General features: G+C 40.7%; 1 protein-coding gene across 2 annotated transcripts in view; it reads left to right on the forward strand.

Moving 5' to 3' along the window:
* kcng4a (potassium voltage-gated channel, subfamily G, member 4a) overlaps nt 1–23,305 on the forward strand; it is a 36,283-nt gene that overhangs the window by 7,396 nt on the left and 5,582 nt on the right. Inside the window, exon 2 of one of the 2 annotated variants that reach the window (XM_057836758.1) lies at nt 577–1,218. In XM_057836758.1, coding sequence (XP_057692741.1) covers nt 577–1,218 — 642 coding nt within the window. Of the gene's footprint in view, nt 1–73; nt 1,219–23,305 lie in introns of those variants that run through there. The other variant, XM_057836757.1, reaches the window with a different exon arrangement.

Below are 23,305 nucleotides of genomic sequence, written 5' to 3' on the forward strand. Positions count from 1 at the left end.
TGAAGCCAAGCTAGCCGTCCTTCATTTGTATGATTGTTTGCATTATGTGCATTATCGTAATGCAATGCAGTGGCTTCAAAATGCAAGTCCCTTTACTAAAAAAGTAAAATAAATAAATAAATAAAAAACGGGGAGCTATCTAAGAATGGGTTGTTGGCGTTGTCTCTAGACCTCGTATCCACAACACCGTACATAAGACTGACATGAACATGAACTGACATGAATGGATGCATAGATCATTTAGCTTTTCAATTAATTAGGTTCATATTTGTGAGAAATGTAGCCCTGACCCCGTTCAATAATCTGTTTGGTTTTAGTAATGTCCCGTCCTCAGCAAAAAGTGTACATGCAGGTTATGCTGTTATATCATCCCTTCCAATGTTGAGACCAAACGTACGCCCGTGGCTGAAATACCTTGCATATTGTTCATGGTGGTCCTTAGCAAACATAGCACATTCCTCTCATTTTAAATGTCAAATTAAAAAAAAAAATGTTTGCGATTGTGAACGTGAGCCGTTGTCCAGGTCCAACCATGTTTTAGGGTGTCAGTGGCTCAAGGCATTGTCTTTCCAACAGGGCGTTTATTACCAAAGGGCTCAGTTCATCCGTCAGCCAGAGGACCTGGTCTCCGTGGACCACCGCTTGCTGGCAGTGATCAACGTCGGGGGGAACCGCTATACCTTCCCTTGGACTACGCTCCAGCAGTTCCCCCTCACTCGACTGGGCCGCTTGTGTGGCTGCAGGTCACCTGAGGACATCGCCAGCGTATGCGACGACTACGATGAAGCACGCAAGGAATTCTTCTTCGATCGCTCGCCGTCCGCCTTCAGGGTCATCCTCAACTTCCTGGCTGCGGGTAAACTCCGCCTGTTGCGGGAGATGTGCATCCTCTCGCTGCACGATGAGCTCGCTTACTGGGGTGTGGAGATGGCGTACATGGAGCGCTGCTGCAAGAGGAAGATGTACACACGAATAGAGGAGGTGCACGAACAGGAGCGCCAGGAGGAAGAGCGCAGGCAGCGAAATGCCATGCAGCGCGTTCCCGCCGAAGAGACCGCCTACCGAAAAGTTATGAACTGGCTTCGGGACATGGTGGAGAATCCGCAGTCGGGCTTGCCGGGGAAGATCTTCGCCTGCCTGTCGGTCATCATGGTGGCGGTGACTGTTGTCAGCTTGTGTATCAGCACCATGCCTGACCTCAGAGAGGAAGAGGACAGGGTGAGTGTGTTACACCACATTCGCATGCTAAAAATGTCTCTCTGTAGTGTACAGACTTAACCTGAACCAAACAAAGGGTGTGCGCCCGTACACGTGCCATTGTATGTGGCGGTGTTGGCAATGAATATCCCGTGAGCTGGATGACGAGGCCTCATGCTCACTGAGGCCTGTCCAGTATCTGTCAGGAAACATTGGAGAAATAATTAAATGGCTTTACTGCATTGCTCGCAAAAGGAACCGGTATGCATGCAAATGTGCAAATGAGATAACCCACCAAGTCACACAAAGAGAAAGTAATAAACACTCATGCACACGAATAGATTAAATGTGTATACAGTGATCCCTCGTTTTTCGTGGTTAATGGCGACCAGAACCCGCCGCGATAAGGGAAAAACCGCGAAGTAGCCCCCCACCAAAAAAAATGACAAAAAAATTTAACTGTGTGTTCAATGTGTTAATTCAGATTTAGTATTGGAAAGAGATACATATAAGACATATTTTTTCCCCAAAGTATAATTAAAAAAAAAAAAAAACTTCTGTACATACACACACACACATTATATATATACACACACACATATTTATATACATATACTGTATATATTACATATACATATATATATTAGGGGTGTAACGGTACACAAAAATTGTACCTCGGTTTTGAGGTCACGGTTCGGTTAATTTTCGGTACAGTAAGAAAACAAAATGCAAAATATAAATGTGCTAGTTGTTTATTACACACCTTTGTGCTTTCAACAATGGGAACATTAGCCTATACAAAGCTAGAATTCTGCTCAAAAAGTAGCGGGTATTTAAAGATAATCCAACAACAATTTGCCTTTCAGACCTCGCTTACTGGTCAGCTTTCTTTCTGAAAGAAAGAAGAAAAAAGAAGTCCTGTGCTAAAGAGAAAAGCAATCCCAATGACAAAGATTTTAACATGTATTTTACAAATGAAATGCCTCAATGAATCTTTTTTTTTTTCTCATGAACGGTTTTCAAAAACTTTATTGGTGGATTTTCTCAAGTTAAAGCGCCACACAGAAATTAATAGATTTAATTGTGTAAGCAGGATCTGTGTATTATTTTTATTATTTAATTAAAGGTGTTTTAGCTCATTTCAATATATTTTATTTAAATGGGCTATTATTTATTTTATCATGTGTTTATATTTTACAAATGTGATGTAGTATTTGTATTGAACATAGGGCCGTGTTGGTTATTATTATAGCAGGGAAGACGGCAGTAATTCAACAAAGACAAGTCAACTGTGCCCCGATTTACCACTCAAGAGATCTGATGGACTCAAAAAGTGGGTTACGATTGCATATTAGTTTGAAAATCGACCGGATCCACCGTATTTTTACACGAGTGACTGCCGGTCTGCCCGATCCTAGCTACCGGTAGTAGTATTGACGCAGGAGGGTCGCATCTCGCGTCAAATAATAAACTCTGCCGTTTTTTCCATGTGCGTCGTGTTGAGCCGCTTCTGCAACGCATCTAACACGCGGCCGCATTGCGACTGGTATGCATTGGCTGATTGACTTTAACGCCCGCGTTTTACTGCGTTCTCGCGGCAGCCACGTTGTCGCGCCATTGACGTTTCTGGGTTATACTGTCGTACCATGTTGGTCCTCATTATAGTAGAGAAGTCGGAGTAAATATAATCTACACAAAGAAACTGTAACCCGATCGACTCACAGCCTCGAAAAGTTAGGGTTACATTATGTCAGAAACTCGTTCGGTACGCCTCCGTTCCAAACCGATCACCATGTACCGAAACGGTTCAATACAAATACATGTACCGTTAGTAAAACATGGACGGCGCCATCTTTGACAATTCCTGCTCCGAATATCCGGTTTAGACAGTACAACATAAAGTGTGGTTGAAGTAAGCAGTGTGTTGACAAAGTTAAAACTGCAAAATCAAACCAGAGGAACCCACGGAATGTCCAAAAATTGATTCAGCGTGACGTCAGTAGATGAGACTCCAAGACTTTCTGTGCTGTGCGTGAACCCCTGGAAGCGCGTATGTTTGGAAGTGGAATGTTTTGATCCGCAACCAGCTAGTAGCTACAATGCGCCAGTGTGGCTCTACCTCGCCATACGCCTTAAATCGAAACCAGCTGCAGACAATGCGTTAAGTATGTGGGACCTAGGGAGCCTCTTAAAAGATTGTATGTTTGTTCTTATCAGTTCGTTGGTGATCCGTGGACAAAATTATAACAAACTGTGCTGCCTGTGTTAACGTGAGGTGTTGATCGATACGCCAGCCACTTGAGTGACCAAAATGAGGTGAAATTACAAATAATATTACAGTTGCCGAATGCAGAATGGCTGACACAGATTTAGTCGTTGCAAGGAAATACTACATAGTATGTACATATAAACAAAAATAGTTTTTTAAAAAATTTTTATTGCAGATTTTGATGGCAATAAAACTTATGGAAAACATGATTCCATTTCTTGTTTTATTTAAAACGAGGGGTGCAAGTGCAACAGGTAAATAAATCACAATTTATAAAATATTTAGAAAAATATTAACGAAGGTGAAGCAGAAGTCGAGCCTTCCATCAACAAAATAGAACACGCTTAGTTTCGTAGTCTCTTTACATAATTGTGCCATCCTACATGTACTGCTTAGCAACAGGCTAGCAGCAGATAGCATGTGTTGCAGCCACAGCAGTACAGTAGTTGTAGTAAATAATATGAAATATCATCATAATTACAATCAGCATTGTAATAACAATATCAAAGACAACAAGTCGTTTCATGTGCAAGATTTAAGCTTTAGTATTTTTTGAGCACCGAACACATGAAAATGCACGGATAGGAACAGCATACCTTCCATAACACCAGCGGCAACGGGGATTTTGATGAGTGATGCCATGCCAGCTCCACTGTTGATTTGGATGGAGAAAGTGTAAAATTGAAGTCGCGAGCAGAAATTCGGAAGTAAAGCCGAAGTACCTCGTAAACTTGTCTATATATTAATACATGATTTTTAAGCATTTTAAATATAATAATTATGTTTTAAACATGTCACTGTCCCACCGAATTATTTTTAAACAAGAATAAAGTAGAAAAACGCTTGTCTTTATTAAATGCTTCATTGAGTGAGTCCACTCAAATCCGCTCTAGCTGCTCACTTACACATAATGAGTTGCCACAGCAACTGCATAACAAGTTAAATGATGATTGACGCATGCAGCGCTTTCAAGTTTCAACTTCCAAGCATCCCTGGCAAGATCAACCCTAACGTCTGTCAATTATCGTTAACTTTAATGACTCCAGTGCACTGCCTGACCAAGAAAAGCAGCAGAAGCAAGAGTGAGGGACTATTGGATCGGATTGGTAGAGTTTTTAAAAATACTGCATTCATTTATTATTTTTTCATTAAATTGAAATTAAATAATCTGCGATGGACTGAGTGCGCGAAGTTTGAAGCGCGAAGTAGCGAGGGATCACTGTATTTGGTTGAATTCGGTCCAATATTCCCTTCATCTGGATGTAATATCTCCACAATATAGTGTCAAACATAATCCCAATAATCTGACAAATCAAATGCATGATGGTCTGAGCAGAGGCGTAGCAAGGGGCCCCAGGCAACAGGCAACATGGGGCCCTTTGAGCATGTGCAAGTAAGGGGGACAGTTGGACTTGGAGCAATAGCATATTTAATAAAAGTCTAATAACACCTCGCTCTCATAGAGCGCTTTTTAGGACACTTAAAGTGCCCCCCCCAATTGCATTAATACATACATATTTGCGCAGTAAAATGAACACGAAGGTGGGTTTGGGGGGGGGGGGGGGGGGTTCGAGTGCTTGCTGCGTGCGGTCATCTTGGCCATAAAAGTGGCGAAAACTAAGCACTTTACACTGACTCATATGAATGTACTTACATTCGTTCATGGACGCACACATTTAACAGGTGGCCGTCCTCTGCTCGAAATGCGCACCTTACGCCTATTCTCGCTCCCAGAATACGCAGCGCTTCTGACGTAGTACAATAACAGGACTGGTTGCTATGGGAACGTACGCATACCCAAGGAACATTGCCAAAAGAAGTATTAAAATTGTTAATAAAATCGTTTAGGATTATTTGAGATGCATACTGTATATGTTATATTTTTCTTATATAGTATTCGACGAGGAATACGATAGACCCATTAATAGTCTTGTTTGGAAAAATCACCATTTCCTTAAGTAGTCACATGAATAATGAGGTGGCCTGTGAAAATCAACGTAAAGAGAGAGTACTTGTTGAGTCAGTCTTTAAACAATCATGTGGTATTCATAGCTGATTGGACTTTCTCAAACATGAATAATCTACGTGACATGGTTAGTGTTGAATGGGATCGATAACAGAATTGTTAGATAATATGCCAAATGATTCCATGGTATTGAAACACTCCCCACACTTGTCACTGCGTTAGTGCAGTAAAGCTGCGTGTGCGAAATCTGTTGGCACTCTGGGGGCCCCTGCTGGCTGGGGGCCCTAGGCAATTTCCTGGTTTCCCTAATGGGACGTGACGCCTCTGGATGTACAAAGTCATTTTAAGATGCTAAACTAACACCTTCCCTCTTAAAGCAAATGTGCAATGCGAATATAATGTAAAGAACGCTCTCCTCGACGCAGCGAGAACGAGTGGGATCAACCAGCCGACGTAACAGGAAAAATGCGAAAAGGTCGCGCTGATAACGGCTCTAACTTATCATAAGAACTTTAGGGCATGAAGAGGAAATACTTAGATTCGTTCATGGACGCACAGATTAATCCTCTAACAGGTGGGGTGGCCGTCCTCTGCTCGAAATGCGCACCTTACGCTTACGCCTATTCTCGTTCTCAGAATATGCAGCGCTTGTGACGTAGGACAATAACAGGACTGGTTGCTATGGGAACGTACGCAGCGGCATACCGCATACCCTAGGAACCTTGCTAAAAGGAGTATTAAAATTGCTAATAAAATCGTTTAGGATTATTTTAGATGCATATATGTTATATTTTTCTTATAGAGTATTCAACGAGGAATACGATAGACCCATTGATAGACTTTCTTGGAAAAATCACCATTTCTTTAAGTAGTCACATGAATAATGAGTGGGCCTGTTAAAACCAACATAAAATATTACAGCAAGGATTTTTCATAAAGTTCTTGGTGAATCACTCTTTGCACATACATGCAGTGTTAAAACTGATTGGACTTGCTTAAACATGTATGCTAATTGGGACTGATAACAGAATTGTTAGATAATCTGCCGAATGATTCCATGGTATTGAATCACTCCCAATACTTGTAGCTACGACAGTGCGGTGAACCTGAGTGTGCCAAATCTGTTGGCCCTCTGGGGGCCCCTGCTGGCTGGGGGCCCTAGGCAATTGCCTGCGTATGCCTCATGGGACGCTACGCCTCTGGGTCTGAGTAGGTCTCTGAGCAAAACAGAAGTTTTGGACTGCCTCAGGTTTGGTACACGTGTAAACATAATACCAGAGAGCCGAGATCAGCAGAGGTTATTGCATGAGAATATTTTACTGTAGGGAGGACTTAATTCTCCCAAAGGCTGAAAAACAGAATTTGGAGTACGCTACCTGGAGGAGCTCAGCGGTTAGTTGGCAGAGAGATGAAAAAAGAAAAAAAAGCTCAGACAAAGATTGGACCGTATCCATAAATCTGATTGCGGGGATGAAGAAAACCTTTGCGTGATCTTGTCAGCGTGATCTAATGAATCTGAGTGAATTTGCAAAGAGGATAACATCGCTGGGTGATGCTATGTGGTGGATTATTTTTGTGTAAAGTATATAGAGAGGTAAACGTGACAGCATCTCTGAGAAAAAAAATAGATGTTTTCACTCCCTCTATAATGATTCCATTCCATTGAGTAGAATGTGGGTTTTGCGTTTGAAATTATTCATTCAACTCTTTAACGTCTGAATTCATTATAATGACAGTAGATTCTGGATTTCCAATAGTTTGGAAATTTAGAAAGTCCCATGCATTGATTTTTCTATGACTACCCTATTTAAAATTGTACATAAACTCAACAAATGTATCCGCTTTTATCTTTTTCCCTTATTCACGCAGTCCTATATTTTTCAGCAACTGAGCTCAGTGTCCAAGTCAACGCTGGCAGTCGCAGTGAGGGTCTTGTCATCTCTAATTCAAACGGTCCATTTCGGTGCTTCTCCCTGCTGGAGAGCAGCCAAAATATTCTCATCATTCACCTGCCTGAGTCCGTTTGCCTATAGGAGTGCAAAGGAAGGGGGGAAGTAAGAAGAATTATATAGCTATGCTTGAGAGAATGAACAGAGATCTCTATGAACTTAGTAAGGTGCTTTAGTAAGACTGCATAATAGAAGTGAACTCTATGCCCCTCTTTCTGTGCCTTTAAAGCCATGTGCTTATGTTCATCACTTCATGAACTCCAGTGTTGGTTGCTTACTTAAGCCCTTTGTTACACCCCCTTGCTGGTCTTTTTTCATCAGTGTGCTTAACGTAAAATCTCTTTGTTGTATTTTTGTATTACATGGATTTTGTGTAGTTGCCAAAATTCAGGAGGAAAGCGAAACCCTTCCCTGATAACAACAGATTTCTGATAGCTCTTAAAATGTCAAAACACTTCACGAAAAGTGCTCATTAATCTATGATGGAATCAAGATGTGGAAAGAAACTGCCCTGCATAAAATTTGGAGAAGGATTCCGAGAATTTTTTTAAATCTAATTAGGGCTGTCAAAATTATCGCGTTAACGGGCGGTAAATTTTTTTTTTAAATTAATCACGTTAAAATATTTGACGCAATTAACGCACATGCCCCGCTCAAACATTAAAATGACAGCACAGTGAAATGTGTACTTGTTGTGTTGAGTTTTGTCGCCCTCTGCTGGCACTTGGGTGCGACTGATTTTATAGGCTTCAGCACCCATGAGCATTGTGTAAGTAATTATTGGCATCAACATTGGTGGGCTACTAGTTTATTTTTTGATTGGTGGTTTTAATATAAAATTTCTATAACTTGTACTAACGTTTATCTTTTAAGAATTTCAAGTCCTTCTATCCATGGATCCCTTTAACAGAATGTTAATAATGGTAATGCCATCTTGTTGATTTATTGTTATAGTAAACAAATACAGTACTTATGTACCGTATGTTGAATGTATATATCCATCTTGTGTCTCATCTTTCCATTCCAACAATAATTTATAGAAAAATATGGCATATTTTATAGATGGTTTGAATTGCGATTAATTGCGATTAATTACGATTAATCAACGTTTAAGCAGTAATTAACTCAATTAAAATTTTTTAATCGTTTGACACCCCTAAATTTAATAGAGACACACGATAGGTTGCCGAGTGAACAAGAAGAATCTTCCTCCATTGGAACACAATGGAACGTAGACGGGGTATTTTTGTGAGAGCATATATAAAAGGGTAGCTGCAGCCAAAAGCTACTTCTCTTTCTGCACCAGCAATTTTCCATTTGAAGGTTACATCAGCATCAGGATTGAACAAGTCTCACAACAGATTTACTTTCAGTCTACTTCATAATCATTCAGTCTATGGAGAAGTACAGCCCAAAAAGAAAGTTTGAAAACATCATACGCCCATTCAAACATTTTCACTTAAACTGTTCTATGAGGATGAAGGTCAGTGTACTGACAGCAAATGCTGTGTTGTGCTTCAGCCATTTTAGTATCATTTTATTTTTTCTCTTTAGCGCGATGCCTATTGGAAGACCAAGATTTGAATAGTTTCTGGCTTGTTTCTTTTTAGCTGATGAATGTGTTTGAATATGACACATCTGGATGGCCATTTATTTTATGAAGGGCAGCAGGCTATGTCTGACGCTTTCACAAATCATTTGAACAATATGATGCCAACACATTGTAAGCCTCCTCATGCCCCCCGATAAGCAGTGTTGTAACAGGTTACTTGAAAAAGTAATGTAATTACTGATTAATGATTACACCTCAAAAAGGTAATCTAGTTACTTTACTGATTTCTTTATTATCAAAGTAACTAAGTTACTTTAAAAGTAATTTATTGGTTACTTTTTACTAATTTTTCTACCTTTGCTGCCTCATCATAAGAATAACAACAGAAAAATGTCATCGCATGTAATTGACTTTCAGATAATTGAATTTAAAGGGAAAGATCAGAATTTTTCACATAAGGCTTAATCTTCGAGTTAGCGGGGGCTTAACTGTTCGATGGAGTTGATTTCAACCACCACACTAGCTTAGCCACTCAGAGCCCTGAAACTAACAAATAACTGACAAACTGCATGGAATTTGTTGAAATCAATTCCACACTCCACTAACTTGAAAATTAAGCCTAATGTAAAAAAAAAATTCTAAACATCGGGTCAGGGTTAACAGAATATCAGCGCCAATGTAAAACTATGTAAATTGACCGCACAATAATCAACAACACACAAATGAATATTGCAATAAACAGTGCATTAAACACAAGGGTGGTGGCAGGCGCGAATGCACGCACACAACCCGGAAGTGCACCGAACACACACGCGGTCAATTTGGCCACAAAACTTGGCGGCAACTAAGCAGATTACACTCAATCGGACATACAACACAAAGCACCAAAGATGCTAAACGAACACGTCACTTCATGGCATAAATGTGCAACACGAATATGATGTAAACAAGGTTCGCCAACTTGAAGCGATGACTGCCTGCGTTGCAACGGCAAATCTTCGAAACATCCGCGTATGCAGCGGCTCTGACCTATCGGTGGAACCCTCCAGATTGAAAGAAAAATACTCCCGTTCATTCATGGATGCACACAGTTCAACATTGTGGCAACATTGCCCATAAGGATGTGTTGTTTTTTTCCACAAGTAACTCAGTTCTTAAATTCACCCTCATTGATGGGGACAGCCGTCTAATCTTTTGGAACTGGGAGGGCCTGGCAGTAAATTAGTTAAGATGCAAAGTCTAAAAGAGTACATCCTTGGATGTGTGTGACTCTATTTTTAACCAATTTTACATGGATAAAGTATCCTCACAGGGTAACCAAGAGAGGGGAAAAAAACACATGGGTATCATTAATATTTGTTTTTGTATGGTATTCTATGGCAGATTTAAAACATGGGTCAAAAATGACCCGAACACAGGGGAAAGTAACAGATAGCTAACACAACACGAAGGTTAATTAGATACATTTATACTGTGACTGCCAGGCTCTAACCTAGCACTGACCCCAGTAATCTTTTGCTGTAAAACCTCATACAGAGATTGGAACGAGTGGGGAAGTTCATTTAGCTCAATTGAGCACAAGCGCTCTTTCCCAATGACGCCTTGATTACAAAACAGCATAAAAATACATGTATACAATCCAGTCATGGCCCACATTTACTGTACTACATACAGACAATGTGCACTTCTTAAAACGGAGTTCTTAAAGGGATCCACGGATAGAAATACTTGTAGTTCTTAAAAGACAAACGATATTATGAGTTAAAATAATTTGATATGGAAACCCCTCTTGATGTTTTCGTTTTTATACAATTTGTAAAATTAGTTCTACAAGTAGGTCGCCAATGTTGTTGACGTCTCAGGGCGGTGACGTCACATGGTTATGCTTCGGGGCTTCCAGAGTATGACCCTAGCAACATAAACATGTCATCTGTCCAACCGTTTCAATTTGAACCCGAGAGGAAAATTAATGAGCATGACAACATTGTCGATATTTCACAAAACGAGCAGCAAAAGCAAAATGAACAGGAAAGACGGGATGAGACGAGACGAGAGTAGGGAAAAAGACGGTGTTCTGCCAAAATGTGCTACACCGGCGAAACGTCCAACAAGGGGGCGAATTTGACACCCAGAGTACTACCATGTGCTTTAATCTAGTTTTGTTTAGATTTATACAGACAGAACATACTAAAGATGCCTTAAGAAAATACTTAAAGTGTCTATGTCATCAAAAAGCATGTTTATTTCATATTTCACGCGTTATTTTATGCTCCTGAATGAAATGGACCGCTTGGATGTGTGCGGAGGCGATCGATATATTTATTCAATTTTTTTAATTCCACGCCATGAAAATGAGTGACTTCCTGGATTGACGAAGAATGCTGCTGTGACATCAGCGGGACAATCATCTTCAGTATACAGCCAATACTAGCGCATGCAGAACGATTGCGGATTCAGCTGATTTTGCGGATTATTTCGTTTATTTTTCGCATCACGGCAGCCCAATGTGCTGCAGGCTTTTGTTGCTGCACCAGGGAGAGGCTTGTGAGCCTTTTTGGGTTTCAAAAAGTTCCTGTTACCACAGGTAATGGCCAAAACAAGTCCGACAACTGTGCGACTATTGTGAGGTGAGTAAGCTACGTGTTTTATATTATGTCAAATACTGTGATCATGGCACACGTTTTAATAAGGACATGGCTTGCATTTTGTGGGTGAAAATACTCCTTGTCCATCGAGAAGGCAACACGGCTGACGACCGGCGGCTTGTCGCACACCATGGTCGCCGGCCGATAAAGGCGTGCCCGCCGAGCATGTGCTTTCCTCGGCTTGGCCACGAGCAGACCCCCGCTCTGACGTCGGTTGGTTTGGCTGGCTGATCCAGCCCGCTAGGTCCTATGCGCGTGCCCGCCGAGAATGCAATTTTCTCAGCTTGGCCACGAGCAGCTCCCCGCTCCGACATCGGCTGATTTGTTCAGCTGCGTCCCCGGCAACGAGCACTCCCGCCAGCAGCAGGAGAACGACTAGCCAAAACTTGCTCACCGCCGGGGGGTGGCCGATCGGTGAAGACCATCAACCCCGCCGCTGTGTGTGACATGAGTCCGAAAGGCGAGAATAAGACTTGGAAAATCTGCTCAGTTCGGGTGAGCATGTCGCCTGGCTGTTACGCCTTCTGTTTTGTTCATGCTCTTTCCTCCTTCTCCGAAGCTTGGGCAGGGAAATGACAAAAGCCAGACTAACTCCAGTGGCATAAAATACCGTTCGGGAGAGGAAGTAGTTGGCAGTTTTGACCATTATGCAGTAATTTTGCCCTGTCATACTGAATAAATGTATTTTTTTTTTCATATTTCATATTCAATTTAGCACAAGACTGGTAATTTTCATGACCATACAATTTATTTAACAATTGGGGAAAAATACTTAGATAAAAAGAATATCTTATAAAAATATTGGAGTAGAGAGATTGAAACGATGACATTTTGCTGCTCTGTGTCGTATTTTCCTCATTCTGAATCTTCCCCCTCAATGGGCTGAATTCTAAATCAGATGAAATTTTGACCCTGCCGACGTCATCATCCAGCTGGGGACGCGAGAGTGCTATAGACCCTACCCACGTGACGTCACAACTCCGCCCTCCTGACTGGTGCCGCCCAATTGTCCGTCAACACATCGTGTTTACCTGTTACGGCTACGTACATTCCTCCTATTTACGGCGTGTTTTTCTGCTCGTTAACATTCATAATCAAAATGGTGAAGCCGTGTGTGGCGGTCGGTTGCAATAACAGAGAAGAAGACGGAGAGACTTGAAGTTCTACCGGATTCCGAGAGACCCGGAGAGGAGAGAGCGAGATGGGCTGCTGCAATTCGACGAGAAAACTGGGCTCCAAACGATTACCACAGATTATGTAGTAGTCATTTTATATCTGGTAAGATGCATTTAATATATATTTAAAGGGTTTTGGGCTGACAACCACAATTAAGATCATTGCTAGGCTAATCGCCGACAACATACACGTATGTATGTAGTAAGAGTGCTATCGCTAAACCATATAAACATTAAAAGCCCTAGCTCCATTGACAAATGCCATGAAATACATTAGACTTGACAGTGGATGTTAGCAAGAACAAAAGATTTTGAATTGAAAATTTCGTAACTCACCTTTCCAAGCACAAGATAGATTCCTGCCGAATTTTCGTGGACGAGGACCTGTTTCACCCAACTAGCAACGAAGTATTTATAAGCCTCCAAGCTCTTAAAGTTTTTCAAACTTTCGTGAGAATAGGCTGATTTTGTGTGGACAAGATAGTTGTAAATATCAGGGTAGCTAGCAGATGTCAGGCAAAGACGGCGCAGACAGCGGGTCGAAAAACATCGATTTAGGCATCAAATATGGATCTGGCGAATGGATAAACTGAAGCTTTTCCACATAACGCCTTTTATGCAACGCATCCAGTGAGTTTACGGCATCCGAAAGCACCGGGTCTTCCATGAAATGCATTATAAATTGCTCGATCAATTGAGACCATTGATAATACAGACACAAAATGACGGACAAGGGGGCGGAACAATACAGCGATCACGTGATTTTGTGACGTCGGTGGGTAGGGTCTAATGTCAGCCAGGTCTAAACGGCAGATTAAAAGACTAATTTCTCATCATCTGCGCTTTGCCAAATTGTTGTATATAGTCGAATTGTCTCAAAATAGGATTCAAATTCAAATAATAATGCGATTTAAGATTTTTTAATGCTTTCACAGGCTCTTTAAACATAGTAATATCAAATAAGGGTGGTTTAATTATGCTGTGTGACTAATGTGGTCAACAGATCAACAATCTGCTTTAAACCTACCACAAGAAAACACAATGCTTAAAAGCATGAGAGGGAAAACATCAAAGTATTTTAAGGCAATGAAAAGGTAATAAAAGCCTAAATAAAAACACAAATAGTAAGTACTCCCCGCTTTTAACCGATTCGCGCGTGTGTTGGACGTCTCGCTGCGTAAAAGAAATTGCAGTCACCCGGTCGTATTCGTCAAGTGACAGTGACAAGTCACCCCAAGTGTCCATTGCGCGCATAAAAAATGGCGCCCTCTGTAGATTTAACTGTTAATACGAATAAAATGCAAAGAAAAATAGCACCTAAAATGGATTTTTGAGGGCCAATTTACTTATGCCTAAAGGGTTTTACAGACAGCCTTCAACAAGTACAGCATGTTTTTTTTTTGTTTTGTTTGTCTCCTTACTCCTTACAAGATTTCTTGTCCAGGCCAATGTTTTAAAATGCTTTAAAAGCAAACGTAAAGTTAAACAGTCCTGTGGAATTCACACAACGTTACAGTAGTAACTTACAATGTCTCCCACACACATTCAGTATGATCATATGACACTGACATATGACATTAATATGACATTTTAGCTGAGATACTGCTGCACTTGTTTCATGTTTGCGTGTGTTAGACTTAAAATTCATGTCTTTAATATTCTCACCAAGTAACAGAGCCTTTTAAATAGCCCAATCAAATTCATCCTTGTTTTGTAATTCGGTCATATTCTGGCCTGGGGAGTAATTGAAGTGGCCATTTATGGCCTAAATGCTGTAAAGCGAAGTGGGATTTGCCTTTCAGTAATTATGCTCCCAGCATCAATCTCAAATATCTGGAGAGCAAAGGAAGCAGAGGATGATAAAAGCAGAAACCCAAGAAAGGAGGGCAGTTGATGGCGTAATTTGATGTATAGGACCAATGATAAGGTCAGTCTTTGGTCTGCTGGACACACTTAAAGATTTTAGAGGGACGAACTACGTAGAGCCAAAAACCATATTGATTTGTTAATTCGTTAAGACTTTTGCCCATATAGTATTAATTAGTTCTTCAAATGATGGATTAGCAGAGGAATTTAAGGAAGGCCATAGGCCACAGGAAAGAAGTGAACAGAAACGGGGAAAATTGAGGATGTTAACATTTAACCAGACGCAAAGCCTCATTCTTCTCATCCTTATTCGTCTCCTGACTCGGAGAAGCTCTTAAAATCAGGAATGCCGTTGAACTCAATCACTGCCATTGATGATGACAGACATCCAATTCATTTTACCTGGGAGGGCTGTCAGTAACAGATCGCTATTCAAATGTAATGGACATCTACTGCCGTCAACGGAAGGAAATTTGTCAACATTGATGCCACTAGTAAAAGGATAAGGAGACACACACCACAGAAAATTTGTTCTAATTATTTTCCCGCCAAGGTGAAAAGAAAATTAAGAAAGTTTAGTTTGATGATCATCGCAAATAAGAAATACCTCAGCAGTCAGTGTCCAAAATTATGAAGCAATCAGACAACTTTGTGTGTCACATGTTTATGTTCCCCTCCTCATAATTTCTGCATTAGACTCATAAGTAAGGCGTTGCACTTTGATTGTTCAGACGAGACCGACGTGAGAAAACTGTAAGTCAAGAAGAGGAGATGTGATGTTAAGCACGTTGTGGCAGCTTGAAGAAAAGAAAGACGGATGAGAAAGCGACGACGTGGTGTCGCTGAGGCATGAGCAGTCGCAATCATTTACAGTCAGAGTAACCTGACCTTCCTCTGGCTGCAGATTGGATTCTTATCAAATCAAAGTTGTGTGTTGTTTTTGTGTGTCTGTTTGTGTCACTTTTTAATGTCTTTAAAAATTGTAATAATCTATTGCATCTTCTTTTATGATCTGAATAGATGAAGCAAATATTCAGAGTGCATCAAAGATCTAACATTGCATCGGCACACAATGTGAATCCCAAAGTATTCCCTCTGTGTTTGAGGATGTATATAACTCTGTTTGACAGTATCAGTGTACGGCAGATTTCATGCCTATTATAGCCTATCTGGTTAGAAGCTGTATTCCCTCCATCCGCTGCCGCATGGCTGCCAAGTGGGATTATGGGAGAGAACAGCAAAGTATGAGGTGTTTATCTTGTCTGTGCCAGAATAAGATTGGACAGCAAACATAGTACAGGAGTAAAACAACACAGTGGAAATTCCTAGATCGTGGTGTTATATACTGTATGAGAGCAGCTAGTGTCGGTGATTAGTGTTATTGGGTACACTACGAACTTAATGGAAATGAAGTAGTAACAATCATCTTAACTAAGAGTGCACTGATCACGGTTCTCTGGCCGATCACCAATTTTTAAAAAGCCTGACTTGCCTATCTCCATTTATGCTCCATTTTTTTCATAAACAACAGCATGTGCCTCTAACAGACGTCCCAAGTTCCAAAACCTCATTTCAGGGAGATGTTTATCGATGTTTAAAGGGATCTACGGATAGAAAGACACACATTTCTTAAAAGATAAATGTTAGTGTGAGTTATACTAATTTGATATTAAACCCCTCTTAATGTTTTGGTTGTAATAAAATTTGTAACATTATTTTAACTAGTAGGTCGCCATTGTTGTTGACGTCGCAGGGCGGTGACGTCACATGGACACGATGCCAGACTTCCACAGTGTCACTCTTTAACTATATGATCATGTCGTCGGTTCTGCCCTTCCAATTTGAACCTGAGCGGAATAATAATGAGAAAGACAGCCCTGTTGATATTTCACAAAATGAATAGCAAAAGCTAAATGAACACGAAAGACGGGATGAGAGGAGTAGCTTACATGTGTCAAGTTCGCCAGTGACAGCCAGCACTCTCATGCTCTAGTGATGGAGCAGGAGAGTGTTTTCAAAAAATGTTTGCATATCTTCACGGTAAAATATTCTATGATCCAACTTATTCCAATATTATTATGGAGATAGTTAGCATCCAGAGCTGTCGTGTGCTTTACATATGATTAGGGGAAACAGTGAAACACAGCAGTTTATTTTTTGCATCACACGAAAAAACGTTGATAGTTTGCCTCTACTGAGATGTCTAATGACGGCTTACCTTATTTTTGTCACGTAAAAGCGCTCTCCACGTCGATGATCATCTGAGTTGTCTCAGCTTGCTTCCCGGTGAATAAGCAACTTTGCCTGGGTTTTTTCATATGCCTGCTGCCCTGGTTTTTGGAATCCTCTACCATGTGCAAGTATTTGGGTTCATTATTTTTTTTCGTCTTGCTTTTGCGGCTTCTCACTACGGTTTTCCCTCTGTTTTTTCCTATCGTCTCCCTTTTTGCAATCGTGTGTTTTTTGTGTGTGTTCAATAAACCCTTATAAGCAAACCACTCTGCATTTGTTGTCTGCTTTGTGGTCAAGCCTCACTTTTGAACTAAGTTTAAAACATTTATTCATTCGTTCTCCGTGTCACTTTTTTTTTTTTTTTTTTTTACATCAAACACTCTCCTGCTCTGTCACAAGAGCAGGAGAATGCTAGCTGACACTAGCGAACTTGAGACATGTATGTTACTCCTCTCATCCAGTCTTTCGTGTTCATTTAGCTTTTGCTGCTCGTTTTGTGAAATATCGACAGGGCCGTCCTTCTCATTAATATTCCGCTCAGGTTCAAATTGAAAGGGCAGAACCGATGACATATTTATGTAGTTAAAGAGTGACACTGTGGAAGTGAGGCATCATGTCCATGTGACGTCACCACCCTGCGATGTCAACAACAATGGCCACCTACTCTTTCATTTTTTGGTTTAAAACTTAAAAACAATTTTTATTAAAACAAAAACATTAAGAGGGGTTTTATTTTCAAATGTTATAACACGTACTAACATTTGTCTTTTAAGAATTACTTGTCTTTCTATCCGTGGATCCCTTTAATGTCAACAATCCGTGATCCTCGTGAGGGTAAGCGGTTCAGAAGATGAATGAATGAATGTTAATGTTAATGTCATGCAGTGTATCTCAAATTTTTGGACTTTATAATGACAAATTGACAACTTTACAGTTCTGTTAACCAAATCATTAATATGAGAACCCAGTAATAAACATTGTATTCACTAGAGGTGTGCATCAGCACTGCCCTCACGATTCGATTCGATTACGATTCGGAAGGCCACGATTCGATTCGATTTGGTTCGATCTGGCAATGCATCGCGATGCATTAAAGCTTGGGATGCATCAAAATTCTAAAGCAAAGCATATTTTTCGTGAATCATGAGGCAACACAAGCGGTCAGGCATTAAACAACTTTTTATTGGCTCTTGTGTCACTCCTGGTTGAAGTCAAATGAAAATACTTTCTCAGATATATATATTAAAAAAAAAAAAAACAGATCACAGCATGTAATTAATGCTTTGAATGAGACCAGGGCTTTCTCTGTTTTTTTACACACAGTAGCAGCCTTTCACACAGTGCAGCATCTGAACTCCTGTGCAAAATCAGTGGTAACAGTCACTGTATTTTAGTCACAACTACCCATCAATAAAAATATTCAAGTAAATATTTTAAAAAAAACGACAAAGAAAATATTGTAGTGCAGCAACATCTTTATCGCAATATCAATCCAGGGATCAGTTCAGTAGCAAACAAAACATCAACTAAATTGCAATGTAGAACAAAAGTAAAATGTAGGCCTAGCCCACTATACAGTATATGTGCAATAGAGGTTAGATCGGGCCTAAAAAAATCCAGCCCGACCCGACACGGCCCGTTGGTATCGAAGCTCGATACCGGCCCGAGCCGATCAATTGAACTAGATTTGCAGGCCCAGCCCGAAAAACACGATTTTTTTTTTTTTTTTTTGGAGTGACGCGGAAAATAAAACCCAGCAGCAGCAATTTATTTTCATTTCTTCGAGTTGGCAGAAAAAAAATGTTTTCTTCATTTTAAAATAGTCTACATACTTTTATGATCATTATAAAAGCATTTACACAACGAAATAACGCTGGGAAAGTTTAATATTAAAAAAAAAGGGTCGGGCCCAAAATGTTAATCGGGTTCGGGCACAAGATCTAACCTCCAAGAGATAGGACATAACATAACAATGGCTGAAGCGGAGAAAGAGGGAGTGAGAAAGATTATTGATGCACCTGAGACATTGAAAGCAGACATCTGGAGACATTTTGGCTTCTACGAGGTTGGTGGGAAACTTGACCAGAGTTATGCGGTGTGCAAGAAATGAAACATGAGAATAATAATACAAATGGGGAAACCAAATCCGTTGCATCACCGGAATTGCGCAGGGAAATTTTTTGAAAGTACTTATATATTTTAAAATGCGCTGAATCGATTCGGCTTGTTGCCCGCATCGAATCGAATCGTCCATGCCCCGCATCGGGATGCATCGCCGCATCGATTATTGTTGACACCACTAGTATTCACCATGGATACTTATTATTTAAAGACAAAATCAAGTTTCTTTAACTCCTTATAGTGGTTTTGGGTAGTCAGAGTGGGCTCGTTGTTAATGATGTCTAGAAGTGCAATAAAATACATATACATACAGTATATCTACAGAGATCCCTCGTTTTTCGCTGTTAATGGGGAACCAACCCGCAAAAATCGAAAATCCGTGAAGTCGAGGCAGAGCTTATTTACATTACGTGGTGTGTTCAATGTATATCACATCCTGTTAATTTTTAGGGTATTTTTTGGTCACTTCCCTGTTAACTCATTGGCTTGCCATTGGCGGTGCTAGACATCCAATCCATTTTGACTGGGAGAGGGCAAATGAACGAATGTAACTGCAGGCACAAAATGAGCTACAATGTACCTGTCAGGTTGAACAACCCTGCAGGCCGGATGGTCCAACCTGCCAAGATGTCCACCCTGACATTTGACACTCCTGCTCTAGAGGAATTTTCGTCTTCTGTTTTCTTTGTTAAACCTTTTTTTTTTTTTTTTTTTTTCCCTAAAGTTGGTGTTTGAAGATGGGCACTGACATATATGAGTGGAGTTTGAACATTGTCTCCATGCCTTATTTAGGCGTTGATGGAAGATTCTTGTAGATGGGCATGTAAGTTAAGGTTGTCTATACTTGCCTGGTACACCAGACTCACCGCTGTTCCAGCTATTGAGTCTGGCCACCATTCACTCGGATACAATTTCCAGGGCGGAGCAAGCCACAGCAAACAGACAGCGGAGTGGACCAATCAGCGACGGGCAGACGTGACGTTAGTAAAATGGCGACGGCAGGACGAGGGACCTGCGCGCGGAAGTAAACATACGAAGAGAGCGGAGTTTATTCAACATGGCTAGCGCGAGACAGACTGTTGTCAATGACTCGTGTCGATGTGTTTTTGGTCATTTAAAACTGATTTTACCGTGGACTGGAACATATTCCCGGCTCTGCCGTTCACCATCTGTGTTGTTGAAGAGACGACTTTCGACGCGCAAGAGTGACGTTGCTCGTGAAGAACACGTCACGCAAATAAACGAATCTGATTTGTCGATTGATTTTGTATCTGCCCGAAAAGGCCGTTAATGGGATGGTTCCCAGACTATTTCTCTCAGTGGAGAATAGTCTGGCAGAGTCAGGCAAGTCTATACAGCATTGTCTTTGAATGACGTATCCCGCCTCACGCCCAAAATCAGCTGGGATAGGAACCAGCTGAATTCAGACTCCATTTAGAAAGAGAAAACAGAAGGGTGAACGTCATTGATGAAGGTCCATGCGATTCCACTACATGTTCTGCCTACTTGCAGATATCAAATTCCAAGAGGACAGCCTGCAGGTGACGGATGGAGATGTCACATAATACAAGCCCTTTAATAAACCATGACACACGGGCATGTTGCTTCTTCTTCTTTCGTCATCACTTGGTTTTCTCTCCCGGTTCGTCTGACTTTGACGTAAGCCCGAGGTCTGTGTAGCGGCTTAGAGTAGCAGGTTCAGTGGGCTGTGGTCAAGGTCCGCCGCAAGGTGAAGCTGATTAATGGCCCAAATATTTTGTTCTCATTTCTGCCCCCAACCTTTGAACGCAGCGGGATTGCAGAGTCATCATTGTTTGTGGATAGATTGAATAGAGAGCGATAATAGATAAAGAACTGATGTATAGATGGTTAAGAATCAAATGTGTACATGATGCCAATGTGCTCAACACAAATTAGGGCACATGAACAATACTATGGCAGTAGATTATGTGAAGGTTGTCATAACCGACTGTTGAACTGATTTACAAGTTGGAAAACAAGTCAATAATTCAAAGCAGTAGAAGCTTCTTGTCTGGCAAAAAAAATGTCCACATCAAACTTGTATTCTATCACCGATGGGGTGGGATGGAAGGTTCGTAGTAGACTACCATGCAAAGTCACTGCTGAATAAAATAGACCGCCTGCAGTTTCATAAATAGGACTGCGTGTGTGCATGTTCAAAATCCAGCACAAATGAGATCTCTTCCAGTATCTTGACTAATTTCTATTGGACCGCAATATCACTAAAAGACAGATGTTTATGACAGAGCAATATAGTATATTTCATCACTTCTAGCTCCTGACCATCTGTACTACCATATTAAGCACCCACACCCACATCAAAGTAAAGCACTGAAAATGATCCTATTTTCCCAACTGCCAGATGTTTCATCCAATTACATTTGAAATCGGCAAACAGAGACAGCTGCCACACTACGTTGTTCCCATTGTAATCAACTTGGGCTTGTTCAACTCCAATGTCATTTTTTAGGTTTATTTATTTATATGGGAGTGTATACTATCTTAATGCGCTTTGTTCTCAATACTCAAAAATGTGTTTTTCTGCTTCAGATCACTGTGACCAAGTTGTGATGTTGAGTCGTCCCCCGCCGCAGTCCTCAGACATTAAATAGCTTTTTAAGTGTTGACGACAGCTGCTCAGATCATTGCCACTAATTAATGTTAATGATAAGATAGATTACCTGTGGCTGCTTATGTGTGACTGTTGTACAATGTGCCATTGTTTCAGTATCAAGTTTGTTCCCCTGGTTAATGGAAAAACATTCCTGTCGGAACTTTTGCAGAAATTAATTGAAAGATAATAGAGTTCGAAATACAATTTCATCTACGTTTTAAATTAGGCTCAGTGCTTCTGCTACTGTTTAGGCCAGCAGAAAATAAATGACATAGCATTAGCTTTTTCAGTGCGATTGACAGCAATAAACGTCATATCCATTGAGGGCTGTCAGTAAATGATGTTCCAGTGGCATTGATGCCAAAGGATCACTACCAGCCCTCCCAGTCAAAATGGATTGAATGTCTATTGTTGTTAATGGCAGCCAATGACTTAAGACAAAATAAACTTTTATTCCCCGTTTTAGTTTTTTTCAATTTTGAGGGATTGTTTAATTAATAATGTGTTCATTCTTTGTTGTACTTCACTTGTTTACCATTCTTTGAGTCCATTATCGATCATGTGATGCCAGCCCTCAAAGTTCAAATGGATTTGCTGTCTATCACATCAATTATAGTCAATGAGTAAATTTGACATTGACATTTTAGAAGTCTGAGTGAAAAGTGAAAACCCCGTTTCGATCATCTGTTGTGTTTGTGCTGAAACGGGCTGACATCCCGTTCCAGAGAGAATCACGCAGAGAAGATAAGGTCAGCAAGGCGTTGTGAGTGTTTGAAGAGACAGAAGTCGAAATCCGTTTGCAGTAACAAATGGCCTTCATACCAAGGGTGAGAACAGTGTCGCAAAGCTCTAATGGGACTAATGTCAGCACACAAGACGGAAAGAGCAAAGAAGGGGGAAATAAATGAGCGGCAGAAAGTGCACGTGGGAGACAAAACATGTGAGCTGAGGGCACAAAGTGTCTGAAAGATTGATGTGGGAATGGCAGGTCTGAATTCCCAACTGTGCTTTAAGGGCTGGATGTCAGTGTGAGGAATGCTGCCGTGATTAAGGAGGAGGACAGGTGAACACACTGAAATTTACTTAGCCTTACCACATGCTATTCTCAGATAGAAATGTATAATTATATTTGTTCCTTCCTTTCATAAATGTCTAGTTTAAGACTCAAAAGTGACATTAGGAAGTCAGTTTTCATTTCTGGGCCTCAGTTCTCGTATTTTGTTGAATCTAGATGAATAATATTACTTTTAATCTTTTTTTTTTGTCACTAAAATTCAGCAGGACGCCTAAACAAAAGAACCCCAACCACACACCACATCATCCCCATCCTACGTCAACCCCATTGGCTTAAAACAAAGTATCAACTGTAAGATTCTCCTTATCACATTCAAAGCTCTTCACGGTCTGGCGCCTAGCTATGTGACCTCGTTCTTATTAACACTCCTTCCCGACCACTCCACTCCTCTTCTACCCTCCACTTTTCTGTCCCACATGCCAATCTTGTCACTGATGGTTCAAGAGCATTTAACCATACTGTCCCCCAGCTCTGGAACTCTCTACCCCCCAATTTACTTAATTTTGCTCCATCTTTTCAAATCCATACTCAAAACCCACTGTCATTATGACTTTCAGGGCAAAAAGATTTATATTTCATTTGTCCGCCCCCCCCAAAATCTGCTTTGTTATAAAAGCTGCAAC

This window comes from Corythoichthys intestinalis, chromosome 5 (genome assembly GCF_030265065.1).
Source record: "Corythoichthys intestinalis isolate RoL2023-P3 chromosome 5, ASM3026506v1, whole genome shotgun sequence".
Lineage (NCBI taxonomy): Eukaryota > Metazoa > Chordata > Actinopteri > Syngnathiformes > Syngnathidae > Corythoichthys > Corythoichthys intestinalis.